Source organism: Diuraphis noxia, unplaced genomic scaffold (genome assembly GCF_037042655.1).
Source record: "Diuraphis noxia isolate RWA-SAM2 unplaced genomic scaffold, SU_Dnox_SAM2 contig0003, whole genome shotgun sequence".
Classification (NCBI taxonomy): Eukaryota; Metazoa; Arthropoda; class Insecta; order Hemiptera; family Aphididae; genus Diuraphis; species Diuraphis noxia.
The window spans coordinates 20,691,657-20,712,206 of NW_028301713.1; the positions used below are offsets into that span (position 1 = coordinate 20,691,657).

The following is a 20,550-nucleotide window of genomic DNA, read 5'->3' on the forward strand; positions in this document are numbered from 1 at the left end:
TTGTGGAATAATATTGTTTATAGTTTATTTTCACAGGTGTTGTGTTGAAGCAAATTTGACATTTAATTCGAAAAATTTGTAATCTCTGTACAATAAATAAAAAAATTATCAAAACAAAAATAACAAGAATAATACGCGTAGTTTAACGTAAGTATATAATATGCACTAAAAAATAATAAAAGACGCCTATTAGTATCTCTAATGTGATTTCTTATTCTGTTCAACGTGATGGATACGACTACGATAATAACACCGATTAACCTTCAGGTTTTTTTTTAATATTGTCTGAAAATATATTATGGTCGGTGCATAGCGTCGATACGCTTTACACACACCTCCGAGGTCTTCTACTCTTCAACGCATCCGATTCCAATATTATGTGTATTCCAACGTCATATTATAATGTGGTAAACAAATAAATAAGTAAGTATCATTTATTTGTAAATATATTGTAAATAAAATATTATATTATGCAGTGGATCATGGGCCTTCCCGGGGGGGGGGGGGGGGGGGGGGCAAAATGAGGCACTTGCCACCCTAAAATTTTATATTTGTTTTCCAAAGTATTATCTGTGTTTAGTAAACATATTATAAATTATTTTTAAAATAAAATATCATAAAATGTATAAAAAATTCTTCATTTATTTTTTAAATTTATTCCCCCCCCCCCCATCCCTAGAAACATTTCAGGAGATGCTCATGTATTATAGTATTTATATAATTTAAAAAATTTCGGATATAAAAACACTTGCCTTTTCCTTTATAAGAATCGAATTTCGTAAAAAAAAGATGATAGAAAATAAACAATTTTTGGGTGAAAATTAGTAATAAAATATTTTCAAAAATAACGTAGTTCTGTAAGTCTGTTGATTATTACTAGTTTTGATGGTAGATATGTACAATATTTTGTATAACATTTTTTCATTTATTCGCAAATAAGTAATGTGCAAAATGTATAAATTTAAATTAAAAGCTACCTATAAAATATTATGAAATAAAATAAAATGCATAAGAATTATGACTTGTGTGTTGTGCTGGTCCCAATTTGAGTCTTATTATAAACGTCATCCACTATTATATTATATCACGCGTGTATTAATATTTAATTATTTATGAAGCCCATTAATTAATTCGCATGTAGGTGCTTGTAACAAAATACACTTATGTCTGAATAATTAAATAATAGTAATTGTAATTTAACTCATTATTTGTGATTTTATTTTTTCTATATAATACTTAAATCACTTGTTCTTTATGTAAATCATTATTTTCACGATTTTCTAGTTTAAAAATAAAAAAATAAAAAAAATATCTGTATAAAAATTCCTGGTAATTTGGCCAAAAAACGAGGAAGTGGTCGATTATTAAATCTTTTTATCTTGAGAATTTTTTTCCTCTCCGTGAAATCGATAAACTTAAACAATATTACGCAATTATTGTATATACATCTACTATTATATAGCAAAGGCGGAAAGTCAATGGTAAATCACATTTATACAATCAAATTTTATTTTATTCGAAAATTCATAAAAGTTTATTGTGAAAATACTAACGTACAACTTTTTTATTAAATTACATTATTAACAATTTTATACGAATCTTGTATTAAATTTTCTAGTTTTTTGACAGAATGAACCTTGCCATCGACAATAATAAATTTAAAATAAATCGAAAATTTCTTTAAATAACTCATTAAGTGTAAAAATATTATTAAAAGCCTAAAATGTACAAAATATGCTAATACAAACATTTGGTGAAAAATGTCAACGGTTATTCATCTTTACAAAATGTATTTTATCAAAAAACTGGATTTTCATACTACTTCCCGTTTTTCCTTATGTTTTTACTTTATGATTTTGAGAACTCGTAGGAATTTTCAATCATTTTGACCATTCGAAAGTACCAACCAGATTCACTTTCTTGCCAGAAGAGACACTGGCGTTGAAACTCTAAACGTTATTTTGACTACTTACTTATTGTACACGATACAGACACAATAAGACACACACATCATCACTTTAAAATCAATATATATTCATCGATAAGTAAGTGTAATTTTATGCAATAAAAACTTCTAGTCATGTTATGTCACTTTATATCACTTAAATACTTAAAACGAGTGAAAACTCTTTCAAAGCACGTAATATTTCACCAGAGTACTTTTTTTTTATCGAAGGAGAGAGAGAGTTACCAACATCAAATTACGATTCTTATGATTTTTTTTCCAGATCAAACGCATTTTTTGTTTGATTTTAAATTTGCTGATGTTTATATAACCACTCTGCTCACGCATAATAATATGATAATATGTAACATACCTATAGGTACGTATATTATATCATCAGCGTGAAAATCAAAACATCGAATCGATTTACACCGCCGAACCGTAAGAAAACTGGGCATTTTTCATCCGATAAATTCGATTCCCGGTTTGAAAATATATCGTATATTATTTTATTTCCGCTACAGCCTACAATACTCACTTGTTTTCAAACGGAAACCCGTTAAAAACTATCTAATTACGTTGTAATCCACCGTATAAATAATAATAACTATAATAATATTTTATTTCAATATTAAAGCTATACATGGTGCTTTAGTCATTATATTTATTACCGAAAATTATCATGTGATCAATCATTTTTATACGTAAACGATTCCCATCATAACATTATTTAAAATCAGAAACGATGATTGTCCATGATTATTGCGGCCAAAAATGTTAAATAGGTACCTAAGCACATATTATTTATACAAACATAATATCATCAAGACTGTTTCATCAACTCGATTCATATAAATAATAATGTTTCAATTAATAAAATAATTTATATATTATATCGATAAATGCAATGTTTTCGCGCTTTAATGAGTATGTATGTGTGTAAGTCTTTTCGAGGACTCGTGGATGTGAAATTTGTTACATATATTGGTAGGTAGCTTTAGGATGCGCCTTAGGATGTACACCCTTAAAGCCATAATGTTAAATTTTGCGTTCTCAAGAGGAGGTCACGCGGGGGTTTTTGATTCACGAATGTTTTTTTTGTTTGCATAATATAGGATTGACATTTTGCAGGTTACAGAAAATAAAATTATAGTTATTAAAATTGGATGTAATTATTGTAAAGACAGCCCAAGTAACTGTTGTTTTAAAAATCTGTGTAGTTTACATATTTTGACGAAGTTGAATAAGTGGTAAATCCACAGGCGTTTAATTTAGGACGTCCATCGGTAGCATTCGAAACATATTACGAATCGGTTTCCACTATTCTTCAGGACGGTATAACCGAAATAAAAATATATTTTTCACGTTTTTATGTCGGCCACCAACTTTAAAACATATAAACCTGAAACCTTTAAAATAGTTTCAGTATACTTTTAAGTTATAAAAATATTTTTTAGAAATATCATACCAATATACTCATTTCTAGGATAACGACTTTTGTATGTATAGCAAATTAATAGACATTTGTGTTTCAGGAGTAATATTGTTTCGACACGACGCCCACAGTCTATATATACATTTAAAATTATGGTTACTCAATAGCCAAACAATAATACCTAAACATATCTAAGGCAGATATATTATTATTTAAGAATTTAGGTCCACGGCCGAATCACTAAATGTGAATGGAGTTAGGACGCGTGAGACAGCAGTGTTTTGGACGATTTACGATTTTCGCTTCCTAGTCCAACAGAATTCTTTAGACGCCCGAAAACGTTTGCAAATCCAACTATACTCTATACTATAGAGTAAATCATTTTGTCATGTTAAATAAATGTTATTATTACTATTACAGCTGTGCTGAGTATATGTGTGTGTGTGTGTATGTGTGTATGAGAAAGAGAGAGAGAGAGAGATTAATAATTGCGCACTATATTCTGTTATAGTCACTATATGAACATCATCTGCACGCTTTCATAGACTTAACGAGCGGAATTGAAATCACTTGACCGTGAAGCAAACGAATGTGAAGTTTTTCCTATATACAGACTCACTATATTCTTACAATCATTTGTATACATTGATATTTTTTAGATTCTTTGTAGCACTAGGAAGCTGTTCGCCGATGTTACGCAGTAATAATGAGTAGTTATTTGATTTTTGATGATGGACGTTAGTTGTTGTTCGATGTTATATTCGTGTTTTTATTTTTGTGTTTTTAATCTTTCAAACGATAATAGTGATTGTATTTCTAAGCAGAGTGTGATGGTAGAGTAGTATTTCTGTTTTCATTTTATATTATTTGCATTTTTAATTTCCAATACATATTAATATAATTCAAGGTTAATCATGTCATATACAGACAGACATATATATAGTATAATTAAAACTACAACTAACATAAACGTAATATTTTTAAATCATTATTATTGAATAATTTTATTTAATATAATAAGGCATTAGTCACTATAGAGACATTAATGTCATTTCTAATCTACGTCGTAATATCTGCGACTTGTAGATCGATGACGCCCGCAGTATGGTAAGTGTGGAAATGATAATCGAAAACATGCACAGTAAACAAAATTGAATTTATTTACTTTATTAATTAAAAATTGTTAAAATATCGTAGTAGATACCTAAAACCGTCTAGTCATAACACTATTTCTAATTAATTAAAACGATTAATTTACTTTTTCATGATTTACAGAGAATGTGATGTTTTTATGAACATTTATTTGTTTTTTAGTGTGCAATAAAACTTAACTATAAGTCTGTAAATAATTCAGTTGATAAATACAAATAAAAATGGCTGTTACTTGAGAAATAGGAAGTTATTATTTAAATATTTTGAAACAGGTAAGTGCCTGTATTCAATTCTGTGATTTAATAAGGACTTGAAAAATGGGTTAACTTTCACTAAATGTATGTCCTGTTTTTCAATAAATATTTTTTCCACTCTCTATACCGATTAGGCATGTTAGAAAATATTAATTAAACCATAAATAAATTTAGTAATAAAATTAGAATTATATTATTATTGTTATTTTCGTACTTTTAGATAAATTCATAGCGAAGTTGTAACTTATCAACTATAATATTATAGATTGCTGCTGCTGGTATCAATGAAAATAAAAAAGCGATTAAGTTGTGGATGTCGCTCTGCTTTACAGTAGGTTACAAGTGGGTTACTGTAATGGATGGAATTAAATTTGAAACCAATGATATTATATCATTGTATACGAAAAACGATTCTGAGCGAAGACGGTTTATCTGTCTAGAATATATTATTGATTATTAAAAATTTTCAAATTTTAGATTTAAAAAGAAAATTGTTTATGAATTTCTAGTTTAAAATAATTTGCGAATTTTCGAGATTTTCGTGATTTTTACACATGTTGTCAAAATTCAAACTTTGAATGCTTGTAAAAAAAAATTGTGACTAAGCATTTCTTTTATTTTTCAACTGCTATTGTAAAAATATGATAGGAGCCATGTATTAAATTTTCAAATCTTAGAATTAAAAAAAAAAACTTTTATGAATTTCTATCTAAGATAATTTAAACATTGCCGTAATTTTTACGTAATTAGTCAAAATTTGAACTTTAAATGCTTATAAAAAAAAAATCGTGCCTACGTATTTTTAATATTTTTTAACTGCTATTGTTAAAATGTGTAAGAAGCCTTGTACTAAATTTTAAAGTTTTTCTACCGAACAAAATAAATTTTTATCGATATTTATAGAAAAAAAAACTAAAAAAGTTGAAAAATTAAAATGTTAGTTAACAGCTCAAAACAATTCTAAATATTTTGAAAATTTTATCAAATATATACAATGCCTATATAAACATTCAGTAAAAATTTCAAGTATCTGCGGTAATTTTTTTTAGAGTAACACCAAAATAAGGAAATCGCTAAAAGTGAAAATCCAATGTCGTAAAAATGTAATTTGAATTTCCGGTGGAATTTTTATTTGTGATAAAGATTGAAAAACTTGTAAGGAATCTTGTATTAAACTTTTGAATCTTAGATTTAAAAAGAAAATTTTTTATGAATTTCTACCTTAAAATAATTTGTGAATTTTCGTGATTTTTACGTATTTTGTCAAAATTCAAGCTTTGAATGCTTATAAAAAAAAATTGTGACTATGAATTTATTTTATTTTTCAACTGCTATTGTAAAAATATGTTAAGAGCCTTGTATTAAATTTTCAAGATTTCCTGCTAAACAAATAAATTTTTATCGATATTAATTTTAAAAAAACTAATAATGATCGAAAATTTCAAATGCCTATGAATAGTTCAACTTAAGTCGAAAACTTTTTGCATGGTGGATAAAATATACTTTATAAACATTGGATGAAAATTTCATGTATCTATGGTCATTTGTTTTAAAATTACATCATAAACCAAAATCGACTTTGTCGAAAAATGAGTGTGCGTAAAATTTCCCGTTTTTCCCTTAATTTTTAGTTTGTTTTTCTCGATTATTTAGAAAAGTATTAAGAAATTTTTCACTTTTGACCCTAAAATACCAACTAGATTCACTTTCTGATCGAACGAGGTACTGAAGTCAAAAATCGAAGCATTTTTACTGCCCCAAAACGTGATGACAGACCCAAAAAAAAATTAAAAATAAAAACACACATCATATTAAAATCAATACATTCATCGCTCCGCTCAGAATCTAAAAGCCAATTTATTTCGACCGTTTTAAGATATTATGCTTGCTCCGTTTTTACGAGATTTTTATCGGGTCACCTTTAATTAATGTTTTTAAAAAAATACCTGTAGAACTTTAATATGGTGTTGAAAATTTTTTTTTATTATTATATTATATAAAGCTTCAACAACACAGGGGTTTCGCCAAAATTTAAACGAATTAAATTTATATACATTTCATTTAGTGTAAAACAACAAAACGTATTAATACATTACTGAAGTTTATTTTGTGGAAAAATTTACTGATTGAAACAATGTTTTTACTATTATTATTATTTTAAAAGAGTTTGATAACACAAGTTTTTTGGCCAAATTTAATTATTTAAACAGTATTTAGACAAATTAAACTTTACACATTTCATTTAGTACAAAATATATTAATACATTATTTATAGTGAATTGCTTAGGATTATATTTTGGAAAAATTTACTGATTGCGAAAGTATAGTGTTTACGTCTTTGAGGGATTGGTTGAGTGATGTTGAAACTTATAATCTAACCTTTTTTACTTTGTATTATAATATTATTGCTCATTGTCGGAATTATGGAATTCGCATTGTAATCGAAAACAACAACGCTCACTCGACTTTCCCGTGATCGATCCAACGAGTGAGCGCTTAAAAAATCCATTTCTTTTTGATTTTCGCAGCACAATTATTTACAGTATAGCTATAGATAGGCGCATGCAATGTATACATTAGCTAATCGTATATATACATACCCATAAGGCGATAAACACACGCTGATTAAAGCGACTTCGATGCAGAGTCAAACAAGGTTAATAGTACAACATTATAATTTATAATAATATGTAATTATTGCGTTTACTACACGCAGGTAGGTACACTATAACTTATAACCTACAGTGTAGATTCCATATATAATACATTATATAAGACGTTTTCACCATGAAAATAATGTTATTTAAAATTATTTACAATATTTTATTATGATAATACGACGATTAACGTTTTAATTAAATTTTAATGCGGCAATATTTGCAGAGTATTTTTTACTGTAGGCCAATTTATATCGAATTCGATGTACGGGAATTTACGTGTTCGTAACATTACGGCAGAATTAAAAACAGAAAATCGCCTGAGAATTCGTAAAATCGTGTTTAAGGTTACCATATAATAATAATAATATTAATATATACATATTATTATACTATATAGTACTTATATAATATTATGTTGCTGCGGCAGTATAGGTAGGTGTAGTAATTAATATGGTCTGTGGAAGGACAACAATATATTCTGTAATGCATTATACTTATATCCGGTTTTTTTATCATTTGTTCGTAAAAAAATCATAAATTTTGCCGCCGTGTAAGGGTTCTCGATCAAATCAAGTTTTTTTTAAATATAGTGTAATATAATATGATAGCTTTAATCTGTTAACATTGTATATATTTAGAGAAAAAATCAAATGCCAACTTATTTAGCTGAGTGTATTTCATAATAATATAATAATTAATAATATATGATACCTATTTAAATTAATATATTATTATATTTGATAATATTTTTAGTACTGCGGCTAATTTGACTACAAACTCGAATGAAACACACCTTTTGCGAACAGTATGAACACAATACGATCAGACCAAGAGACAGTTGAAGGAAATTTTCAAAAGTCATATACTGTATTCAAATGGACAATTTTCGACAAATTATTTACCCAAAAACAATCCCATAGTAGAGGTGGGTTACCCTGGCACCCCAGTGTTCGAATTTTATATTATTTTTTTTACCATTAATTGTACTATAATTTGTACCGATTTTTACCATAAGTTTCAGAATTTGTACCTAAGTATTTCCCCCGGAATAATCGATTTTCCGCCGGAGCGCCAAACGTTACACCAGCACCTCCGTTGCTAATTTGACTAATAAAAATGTTTGCTTACTTATACAGCTGAATTTGCACCTTTTATCTGTCGGGTTGAGTATTTAAATGCAGGGTACTTTATCATGAGCAATATTTGTATTTTGTACCTAATTTTTCCTAGTACAATCCAGAAGACAGAATAAGTTTGTGTAGTCAAAAAAAAATATTTAAAAAAATGTCTAATACAATGTATTATTATACACGTTTTATACGGTATAAAATTAAAAATATTTTTTTACGTACATAAATTACTATTATCATATAGAAGATAAATATTATAACGAACCTAACCTAACCTACCGATTTAGCGCAAAAAATTGTAACAATTTTTTTAAATATTAATTGTACTACAATTTGTAACGATATGTACCACTAACTTAGGAATTTGTATAAAGTTCTGCTCTGATCGCTCTTAAATATATATAACTATAACAAAACCACAAAATGTATTATAATTTATAATATAATTATTAGTTATCATTTTGAAGATAAATACTATGACGAACAAACCATTATTGTACTATATTTTTTACCATTTGTATCACCAACTTAGGAATTTGTATCAAGTCTGTAAAAAGTGTAAAAACTTACTTACCACTTTTACTATTACTTTTACTTGGTAAAAAGTAATTCCACAAGAAAGTTCAATTATACACATATTTTCATGAGTCAGTAATGACAGTAATCTGTAAATCGTTACAGGTCCATGACTTAAAAAGTTAAAACATAATATTTTACTTACATTTGCCTTCTGCTTCATTAAAATTCAAAACATCACGTATTTGATTTTTATTATTCAACAGCTCATCGTCTATAAGATGGCTAGGAACAGCCGGAATTCTACCACGTTTAGCACCCATATTCCATGAAGGACAAGAGGCAAATGAAATTATAAAATAAACGTATTAATATAAAAATACAACATTTCTTTGCTTAATATAATATACATTTAATTTAATAATAGACATATCAAAAACAAATAATATTGGATAATATCAAAAGTTAATTTTAGATAAACGTCGATTCTTATAATTATTTTTAGTGTTTGAATTTGTAAATACGCCAATACGTATTAATATAATATTGTGTTACGCATGGTATTACATAATAATATGTGCGCTGTATAGAATAATGTTTTTAATAATTCTGTTAGAGTATTATAATATGGAGTATAATTTGTATAAAAATGAAAAAAATGAATAAATTAAAAAAAAATGTTGTGCTAAATCGGTAAGTTTGGTTCGTCATAGTATTTATCTTCAAAATGATAACTAATAATTATATTATAAATTATAATACATTTTGTGGTTTTGTTATAGTTATATATATTTAAGAGCGATCAGAGCAGAACTTTATACAAATTCCTAAGTTAGTGGTACATATCGTTACAAATTGTAGTACAATTAATATTTAAAAAAATTGTTACAATTTTTTGCGCTAAATCGATAGGTTAGGTTAGGTTCGTTATAATATTTATCTTCTATATGATAATAGTAATTTATGTACGTAAAAAAATATTTTTAATTTTATACCGTATAAAACGTGTATAATAATACATTGTATTAGACATTTTTTTAAATATTTTTTTTTGACTACACAAACTTATTCTGTCTTCTGGATTGTACTAGGAAAAATTAGGTACAAAATACAAATATTGCTCATGATAAAGTACCCTGCATTTAAATACTCAACCCGACAGATAAAAGGCGCAAATTCAGCTGTATAAGTAAGCAAACATTTTTATTAGTCAAATTAGTATTTATTATTTATATTTATTATTTTTTTTTTTTATTTACACGTATAAATGAAAAATTTCAAACTGGTTAATACCCATCTTTGAAAAATAACATATATTTATCTCGGTGTCAAACACCTCCTCCTATCGTACTTGATGTATAATGAGAAGTGGGTCACAAGTATTTTGTACTTTTCAACGTCTAATAAAATATGTGATACTTTTTTTTTTAAATAATTGTTATACCTTTTATTACTTATATTTTTATTTTTATCTGTTATACCCATAATAGGTATATAATATAGTGTAATTTTATTTACCTTTTTTATTTTACTCATCAGCCTATGCCGTCTCCAGGTCTGCCATCTTACAAAAGTGGCAACCCTAGGTGTGACCCACCCTATAGCTTAAAATATCATTCGATTCTACATTTATCTATTGATAATAGATATAACTTTTAGTAAAATCAGTCATTTAATTTCTAAATTTAGCTATATACTATCGAGTTAAATAGCATATTGTAAGTATCAACTATGAATATTGATATTCAGCTCAAATTTAGGCAGTTATTTTTGATTCTCGAAGCAAAGTTGGCTAATTTAAAAATTTTTTATGATTTTCGTGTTTTGATCCGGATTTGGCCCAAGGATTTCATCGAGAGTTTTGGTCAAGTGGAGATTAATTGTTCGTACCTGTTCGTACAGATGACATTCTGTTATGAAGTGTTTGACTGTGATCTGTGTGCAAGCTTAAATTATGTTTATAATATGCGTATGAATAACGTTATAAATACGCCTGTTATGTTTACGCCTATGTATGTGTTCGAGGGTACTATAATCACAATTAGTTGTTGTTTTAAAATCGCTTTTTATCGGTATTTTTCACGTTTAAGAATTCTTTTTATCATAAATTGTATACACAGTAACTCACCTGTTACTATTCTGGATATTTGTCGTGTTATCACGTATGAAATTTGACTATTATAACTTATAAGACATAAAATAAAATAAAATATTACATTTTTCGATATTCGTAGATAAGACATTGATAACTTCTGTAGTTTAGCGGTTTAGCCGAACACGCGTAATCATAATATGCATCACATTCATCATTATCATTATTATTTCTAGCCTAAGCAAGCTGTTAATCATTGTAATAATATTATGAAAACCGATTTAAACCCACAATGGCGAACATAATATTTTCAGACATATAGTAATATACGTACAGAATGTATCACGTCGTTCTGAAAATTTTAAATTTAAACATTTCAGAACTATAAGTGGTTATACATTTAGTAGGTATATATTTTATTTTGAATGGAACAATATTGGTCAAAAACATTTCATCGAAAGATAGTTATTTTACCGGGAGTTTGTAATTCGCAACAAAACAAAGGTATGTAATTTGCACCACCGTTGGGTGTTGAAAATAGTGTTTGTAATTTGCACCAAAATGAATATCTATAGTGATGGACACTATCGATAGTTATTGTCGATAGTACGGACTTTCATAAAAATTTACGTGTGCTATTTTATATTATTATTTTTTTAATTTAGCAAATTTTTTTTATAATTTATAACAGACTACTGACAATGTATATCTCATATTATACTTCACTATTACAATTTGTTGGATTATTCTTTCGATAGTACCTATCTTATTGTAATTGATTTTAAATTTGGTGCTAATTACATTTCCTATTTCTTACTACCAGAGATGGTGGTGAGATGGTAAATACCTTTATTTGGGTGCAAATTACAAACACTGTTTAAAAATGTTGGTGCAAATTACACATGTTGTAAATATTTATTAGGAAAAATTTTGGTGCAAATTGACTATGCCTATTTTACCTATTATTATGTTTCAAAGTACGTTTCATCAATAACAAAAATATTTTGTGTACTTTGATTAAGATTTTTTTTTTATAACTTCAAAATTAAAATATATCAGATTAAGTTGTAAAAATATTTATATTTATTAAAGTGTATTTTTGTAAAAATTATAGATGGATTTTGGTGTTGTTTCGATTATTTTAAAAATCGAATTTTACGGATCTACGACACAAAAAAGTTATATCACAAACAGTCAATTGCAGTATTCGTTTGCAGTAAATAACATATATTTATTTGTATATTATATCATATATAATTAATATTAATATTATAGTTTTATATCACAATAAAGTTTTATAGGTAGTTAGATAATAATATTATAGTAGTTGAGGTATATATAATACGTATATATATATATATATATATATAATATAATATGAAGCTTGTGTCCTGATTAATAATAATGATTTATGGTGCACGGGGGAGATTTAAAAACAAAGCATTGCAAGTCTAGGTAACCGCTTCATTATTCTTCGGTTCAAAATCGGCAGTGGCAGTTATTATGTATTGATAAAAATGATTAATATAATATTATAATCCATCAGCAGCTATAGTCTCTCCACGCCCTGCAGACGTAGTCGTGCGTGGAAGCGATGTGGTTGATTATGATGGCGATATGGTGACCGCTATTCATGCATATTACGATGGAACTTAATGTTTTACGAAATTTTATAGCTGCCGAATGAATGATATACTAGGTAGGTAAACTAATGTTCGTTCATGAATTCGATGATTTCGCTTTTCTTGCCATCCGTGTCGTAAATCTGCATGATCTTCTCGAAATCATCTCGCCTGTACGTGTAAATGTGTCTCAGCACTAACCGCGCCATGTCCTTTTGCCTAGGCGTGCACTTTCCGCACACGGTACGTATGATCTCGGGCAACAGGTACACTGTAAATAAAAAAAAATATATCGTCAGCTGTTAACAATTTTAGCGGACCCCCTCTAATATTATGTAGGTCAAGTCGCGCCTGCGAGAAGCTATTATGGTGCGAAAAAAGTGTGTGTACGACGAAAAAATAACCAAACACAAGTCGCCGTATACTAACCTCGAACAATTATTGTTTATAAACTTTTTTTTTGTTATTGTTATTGCACCTAAATGATAATTATTTTAGGCGTTCATAGGTATGCCTAAATTACATCTTTCTAAAATATGCCTCTTCGTTTGACAATCAAAGACGAAACGGGTCACATCACTGAATCAAACTGCACCGTAATATCGTAATAATAAGTATTACGTACCCATAAAATATATTATTATCATAATACAGCGGTTCTCAAACTGTGCACCGTGAGCACTTTCTAAAGGCACCCCAATCTACAGCTCATAATAAATAGTTCAAAATGTATAGAGATTTTTTTGAAAATTTGTTATTAATGAGTTGTTTTTTTTTTTGTCCCATCTTTTTATGCGATGTTCAAGCAATAAGACACCGTGTCCATCATAATATTAGGTCCAAAAAAGGGCACCGTGAGAATAAAAAATTGGGAACCGCTGTTTTAGTTAATCGGCACAAAAAAAATTCTATTCCAGCTAGTACGACAATTATTATTATTCTCATCGTGATCAACGTCGTCGTCGTCGTCGAAGTGGCACGAACAACACGTGTTGCGAGTGAGCTCGTCTCTCGTTTACACATAGACATATGTATATTAGGTTTATACTGGCATATATACCAGTATACCACGACTGTAATCCGCAGTTAATGATGTATTTTCGTGTATACAGTTAATAATTTACGTTGGCTATTAATTTATTGTGTTTGACCTTTCGTTCATTACCGACAACATTTTAAAGGTCGACGCATGTGCCTAGCTGCATGGTTCACGTGTTTATAAATGAATAAAAATAAAATAAACCGCATTATCGAAATAATTGGGAAAAAAAACGATTTAACATAGTTCTGTCGTATATAATAATATTTTTAGTACCATACATATGACACGAATGGACTTCCGAAACGTTGTCGCACCATTGCCTACTAATGCAATTATTATTGCAGGTATAAATGTATAATAGACTTATTAATATAATATTTCAAAACGATGTATTACTGATCATTCGGTTCAAAATTCTATCTCATTTTCTGAATGGTGTTGAGACGAATGTTCAAATGTTTTTTGATATAACATTCGTTTCTGTGTATCTAATATTATAACAAATTTTCAAAATTGCCAACAGTTTTGAACGACTCGCACATGGCACATAATACATAATATGTATATATTTTTTTTTTTTAATTCAATAACCTATTTGTGTTTCCTGTTACCTTATGTTTAGTTTGATTTTTATTGCAGGTTTGTTAGTCGACGATACAATAATCGGTATTTTTTTTTTACTTTATACGATAATGTGTCTGTTAGAACTAAAAATATTTTTGTCAGCATTTATTCCCTATATTTGAGTAGGATTTACTCCCACCCGACCGACGATAACTAGTTTATCCCCTCCCATTTATTTATGTGCTCCGTATTTATCTTTAAACCTTGTACGACTTGTGATGTTATCACGTCCAACACCAGCGCTCATAGTCGGTAAAGTATATTATAATTTACTAAATTGTTGATTAATATATCTACGAGTATACAGGGTGATTTTTTAAGCATGCTCGCCCCATTTTTATGCTTAAATTATGCATATATTCAAATTTTGATTTTTGGAATATTTAAGTGTAGTTAAAGGCGATATTTTTGAGTACTTAGATTTTTCACAACTTTTAAGGAGTATCCTGTAGCGATACCAACTTTGGTTTTTCAAATGACAACCTATATGTTTTAAAGCAAAATGTGATTCAGATAATTTTTCTGAAAATTTTGACATATTGCAATCAAAATTCGAACGAAAACTTCCAGAGTTATTCTACTTGAAATACTAAGGAATAAGGATAAAAGTCTAATACTTAAATGCCTACGTTGTAAATGGATACACGTACATATTTCGCATTTGTGCTATTGTACACTATTGTTCGGTATTTTATTATAAGTAGGTATACCTATGCTATACAAATATTAACGTTGCCTATAAGGTATAGGTAACATGGATAAAATAAAAAGGATATTATTTTATTCATATTTTCTTTTCTTTTGAAAATTGTCAGATGCAATATTTGGCCATTTAGTAATAAGTAGTGATTATTAACAAATATTTTATTTTTATATTGTATACCGAATTATAATTATCGTATCCATTTACAACGTAGGCATTTAAGTATTAGACTTTTATCCTTATTCCTTAGTATTTCAAGTAGAATAACTCTGGAAGTTTTCGTTCGAATTTTGATTGCAATATGTCAAAATTTTCAGAAAAATTATCTGAATCACATTTTGCTTTAAAACATATAGGTTGTCATTTGAAAAACCAAAGTTGGTATCGCTACAGGATACTCCTTAAAAGTTGTGAAAAATCTAAGTACTCAAAAATATCGCCTTTAACTACACTTAAATATTCCAAAAATCAAAATTTGAATATATGCATAATTTAAGCATAAAAATGGGGCGAGCATGCTTAAAAAATCACCCTGTATATATAAAACTGAAATCAAGCAAAAGAGGAAATCTTTGTTACGGTTTGGCTTCAAAACTTCTTATTGGATCGTCTTGCAATTTTTTTTAAATTAAAGAGGACATCACAGAGTAGGTTTTGGGCATGAAAAATTTGAGAAAGTTACCGGGTTAGAGGAATACGACGAGGTGATGATGAAATGACAGTGTTGCCATCTGTCCAGCAAAAAATGAGCAAAAAAAAAAAATATATAAATATTGTTTACAAAGAAGTATTATAACCTTAATAGAAATATGTACAGAGACAATATATAAATTAATAAATAAAAAAGGTACAATATATAAGAAAATAGTATATAGTTTTTTCATCCTCATTTTTTTTTATATAAAATAGTTGAATACCTACCGGGCTATTTTTTCCCTGGACAACGCCGGGTAATTCAGCTATCTATTAATATGACATATAAAAGTAAACTGCTAGCATAATCAAGGATTTTGTATTGATTGATTATATTAATTCACCGTTAGTGGAATTAAGTAAAAATGGAAACTCGATATAACTTTAATACTTTAGAGTTAAATCATGCACTTACGTACAAGCAGCACCAAGTCCGCGATCTACTGCAAGTAGATTGCCTACCTGATAATATTATAATTCTGCAAATCGAAATTTTTATTCCAGGTAACGGAAAAGTTAAGATAAGTTTTGAAATCCATACACCGATTATTAAATAACGAATTGAACAAAGTTTGAGTCATATAAATTAAGTACATTTAACGGGCAACGATCGAAGTGCACGGGATCAGCTAGTATATATTTACATTTATATTTATATCAACTACCGATTTAAATTCAATTTTTAGAAATCCATATTCTCCGAAAAATATTCTGCTCCTGAAACTTACTTACTCCTTACTTTCCAGTCGAAAAAGTAAAGAGTTTAGTAAAAATACACTAAAAAAATAATGTTAGTATTGAAAAATATTAGTTTGTAATATTCTTGTAGCGTAATTTTTTAACATTATCTGAAAATTATTCAATCTGTTATTTGAGTAAGCTATTGTAAGTTAGGATATTAAGTATTACGATAAGCATTATGTGTGACAATGTGCTTGTGACTTGAACTTTTTATTTATTATTGAGAAAAACAATTTACAATCCATGCACAATAATAATTACAACAAGCAAATTAGATAAAAAAAAAAAAAAAATAACATGAATATCGTGATGAGGAAGAAACCCAATGGTAAAATATCTTAAATGACTTGAACTTAAATGAAAAAAGAAGCCACTCAATGGCGACACTTAACACTTTAATATTAATTTTATTAATAAAGTTTTCAAAATAATATTCAGTATTTATAATAAGCATAATAATATGTTAATTAAATAGAAATCGGAGTAACTTTAGTTTTATGATTTGGTATGAATATTTTATTGGGTTTTTTTTCTTAAATGCAGTACATAATGGCCTGCCTTTTACCTTGCTTAACAAAAGACTGTAAAAATAGTTTAAGAATTTATTATGACTCCAAAAACAAAAATTTTAATAAGAGTTCCCGGTTCCAATTAATTAACATACTTTCATGCCATGTATATATTATCATGTTTATTGTTTTATTTTAATTTTTTTAGTAGATAGTATAGTTAAAACCTTTAAAATTATTGTAGTTTTTGTCAAATCAGGTAAAATGATGGTTGTCAATTTGACGATTAATTTTTAGTTTTTCCGAAATTGCAGTACTTCAGCAGTATACCTATACCTATATGACATTAAACGAATTATTCATATGCACAACGCGCTTACGCGTAATTTTCATATTTTTAGATTTTTTTTTTTTAAATTGTTTAAACGGATCATAGTAAATTCATAATTGAAAAAAAAACGGGTAAGTGAATGTCGCTCTGCTGTACAGTAGGTTGCAAATTGGTCACTGTAATGGATGGTATTAAATTTGAATTCGTTGATATAATATCGTTGCATACGAAAAACGACTCTGAGCGGAGACGGTTTGGTGGATATTTTAACTAAATTATTTGTAAATTTTCGATTTTGTCAAAATTCGAACTTCAAACGGTTATATAATACATGGACAATATGTTTTTTTAATATTTTTAATTAATTTTGGGATTAAATTTTCAATCTTTTTGACCCAACAAATAAAATTTGATTGACAATTATAGAAAAAAAACTAAGAATGTTCGTAAACAGCTATTATAATAAGTCAAAATATTTTTAAAATTTTATAGAGTATAGCATATACCTAATTATAATATAAAAATTCAACAAAAATACATTTTGCCTATAAAAATTCATTATTTTATCCTGATCTTTTCTTTGTTTTCCCCGCCGCTTTTAAAAACTACTGCAGGACATTATAAATTCTGACCTCCCAACGTGTATCAACTAGATTTACTTTCCCACCGAAAAAGCTACCGAAGTTGAAAAAAATCGAAACATCCTACCGACTTCCTGTCGTGAAAACAGACACAAACAAAAATATATTAAATTTAAAAAAAATTTAAACGCACATCTTTGTAAAATCAATACAATCATCGCTCAAAATCTATAATATCGAATAATAGTAGGCGTCTTAATCAATATATAAATAGTTTGGTAAGTTTGGTTACGTTGAGCGATTAATTGTTGATGAAATTTAAATAATTATTAATTTAAAATCATTGTTTTATGATATGGTTTTTTTTTTTCTTGAAATGAAAACAATTATTTTAGATGCATAATTCTTCAACAAGCACACAATATTATTACGCAATTATTTTGAAAATTTATTATTATTTTTTTTTTTTCTATATCCCCTGCAACTCCTACACAGGGTTATTATTACCGCAGCAACACTACGCTCTATCGCCCTACCCGCGTCTCGTCGTACCTTTTACTTGTTGGCCTTCCGGCGAGCAACGTCCCTCGTTGACGAAACACTTGATGAAGCCCGACACAAACATTTTGTTCCGCAGCAACCTGCCCACGTCTACGTTATCGTACGTGGATATGTAGTAACCCGATGGAGCTGTGAACATGTTCGACTGCGGTTGTGGTTGCTTTTGCTGTTGCTGAATAGGATAAGTTCCGCCGTCGGCGCAGTACACGGCGGCGGGCTGATGGACGAGCACGACGATCGCCGCGACCGCCATCAACGAACAGAACATTTCGGGACGACTACGCGGACTGCGGTTCACATCGTTAAAATTCGACATTTTCCGTCGTCGTCGTCAAAATGGAAACAAAACACAACGGCGACGAGCCTAAAAAATTGTGGCAACAAAATATCCCGAAAGCTTTCCTCTGTAGGATGAGGTCTCTGCGACTCGAGTGAAGTCCGACCGTGTTTACAAAAATATATATATGTCGTTCGTGCCGGCGAGAACGCGTGTGAAAATGCGTTCGGATTTTCTATCTCGCGACAGTGAACAAGAAATGCTAAAATAAAATATTATTATTATTTTGTTATATATTGTGCGCGTGCGTACTCGGCGGTCGGTGACTATCTTTTGTTTTTTATCGGCACGCGTTTTTTAAGTTTCGTGTCGAATTCACGGCCGGCCGACCAACCCAAAACGCGTAGTTTGTGGTTTATACATCGTACCATAATACACTAACTATATTATGCTATGTGACGTGTAGTGTGAGCGATTTAATCGGCGAAAATATTATAATATATGAGCGAAAAAATGACACACGTTTCGACCGAAATCGCCATCACGTCATATCGCACTTATTCTCATATTAAAATAGTATCTACATACAGAGTCATTCGTAAAGTATGCTCATCGTTACTCACCCTCATTTTTTCGTGAAATAATGGTAGTACTCAATAAAATTCTTAATTGTTGGTATTTAAATTTTAAAGACAATATTACCTATATAGCCCTATAAAATAGATAATATATTTTAATCTGTAGGTAATAATTCGAGCAACGACTTATCTCATGCATTCGCATATTTTATTTCCGATTAACTTTACCGTATGCAAAATAAATACACAATAGACATTTCACAACGTTTCTGGCCAAAAGCTCAACATTTTTAGTTCATATTTTTATATTTTTTAGTGCATATTTTGGAGATTTTTCGAAAAACGCGTATTTCGGTGAATATTTTTCATGAATCAGGGACAGAAGTGTCTATAGATTGCTCATAGAGAAAATAGGGACTAATTTTAACTAATAAGTAAAATAAATCTAATTAAAACTTTTAGAGAGATGATATTTTAATTTTTTGTTGCCTAATTGCATATTTGACGATTTTTTAGTGCATGAAAGTTCTTGCTCTAATAACAATAATAAATAATCATACTTGGATCATTTTTACCAATATTATAAAATAAATTCTGGAACTATTATCCTTAGTAGCTGGTAGTAGGTATACACAGTTTAAGTGTGTGTACATCGTTTTGGTCGAATTAAAAAAAAAGGTTTGGTTAACTATATTCCGCCAAAGCATTTATGTTCCAAAATTATTGTTTGATATATTTTGAGAACCACTAGTCGTAATTCCGATGTTATAGAGTTATTGTTTTATTATTAAAGTATTCTGAAAATAGTACTCCTTAAAATAGTACCTACGTTATTCCATCCTGCACAATATGGTCAAATTGAGGGGCTGTATTTCCATTGATAGTTAATGTATATTTTTGACAATAGCCTGCAGGTATTATATAGTATACGTAACCGCGCGATTAAATATTATGGTACCTAACAATATTTATTATGGCCTATGACGAATCTATTGTCTTACAATAATACAATAATATTAAGATATTGCGAAAAAATTTCAAATTCCCATGAAAATCTTAAATAAAGTGTAAATATTTTAACGATTGCATTGTGTGTACTACGTA

At 28.6% G+C, this 20,550-nt stretch overlaps 1 protein-coding gene and 1 long non-coding RNA gene across 2 annotated transcripts; one reads left to right on the top strand and one right to left on the bottom strand.

Moving 5' to 3' along the window:
* Nucleotides 1-270: 270 nt before the first annotated feature.
* Nucleotides 271-12,401, top strand: LOC149057019 (uncharacterized). Its single transcript, XR_016190749.1, has 3 exons — nt 271-423; nt 8,200-8,371; nt 12,299-12,401. It is a non-coding gene; the product is annotated as an uncharacterized LOC149057019 (long non-coding RNA).
* Nucleotides 12,391-19,111, bottom strand: LOC107163760 (antennal protein 10). Its single transcript, XM_015511333.2, has 2 exons — nt 18,583-19,111; nt 12,391-13,077 (listed from the first exon to the last, which is right to left on the bottom strand). Exons 1-2 carry the CDS (start codon nt 18,905-18,907, stop codon nt 12,893-12,895), a joined length of 510 nt encoding a protein of 169 aa, XP_015366819.1. The 5' UTR covers nt 18,908-19,111; the 3' UTR covers nt 12,391-12,892.
* Nucleotides 19,112-20,550: the final 1,439 nt, after the last annotated feature.

What these genes read in the sequence shown, in the direction of transcription:
- LOC107163760 (XM_015511333.2), bottom strand. Translation starts at nt 18,907, where the DNA reads ATGTCGAATTTTAACGATGTGAACCGCAGTCCGCGTAGTCGTCCCGAA. An exon ending in GGAAGGCCAACAAGTAAAAG is followed by an intron (nt 13,078 to 18,582) that starts GTACGACGAGAC and finishes TTTTATTTACAG; the next exon opens with TGTACCTGTTGCCCGAGATC.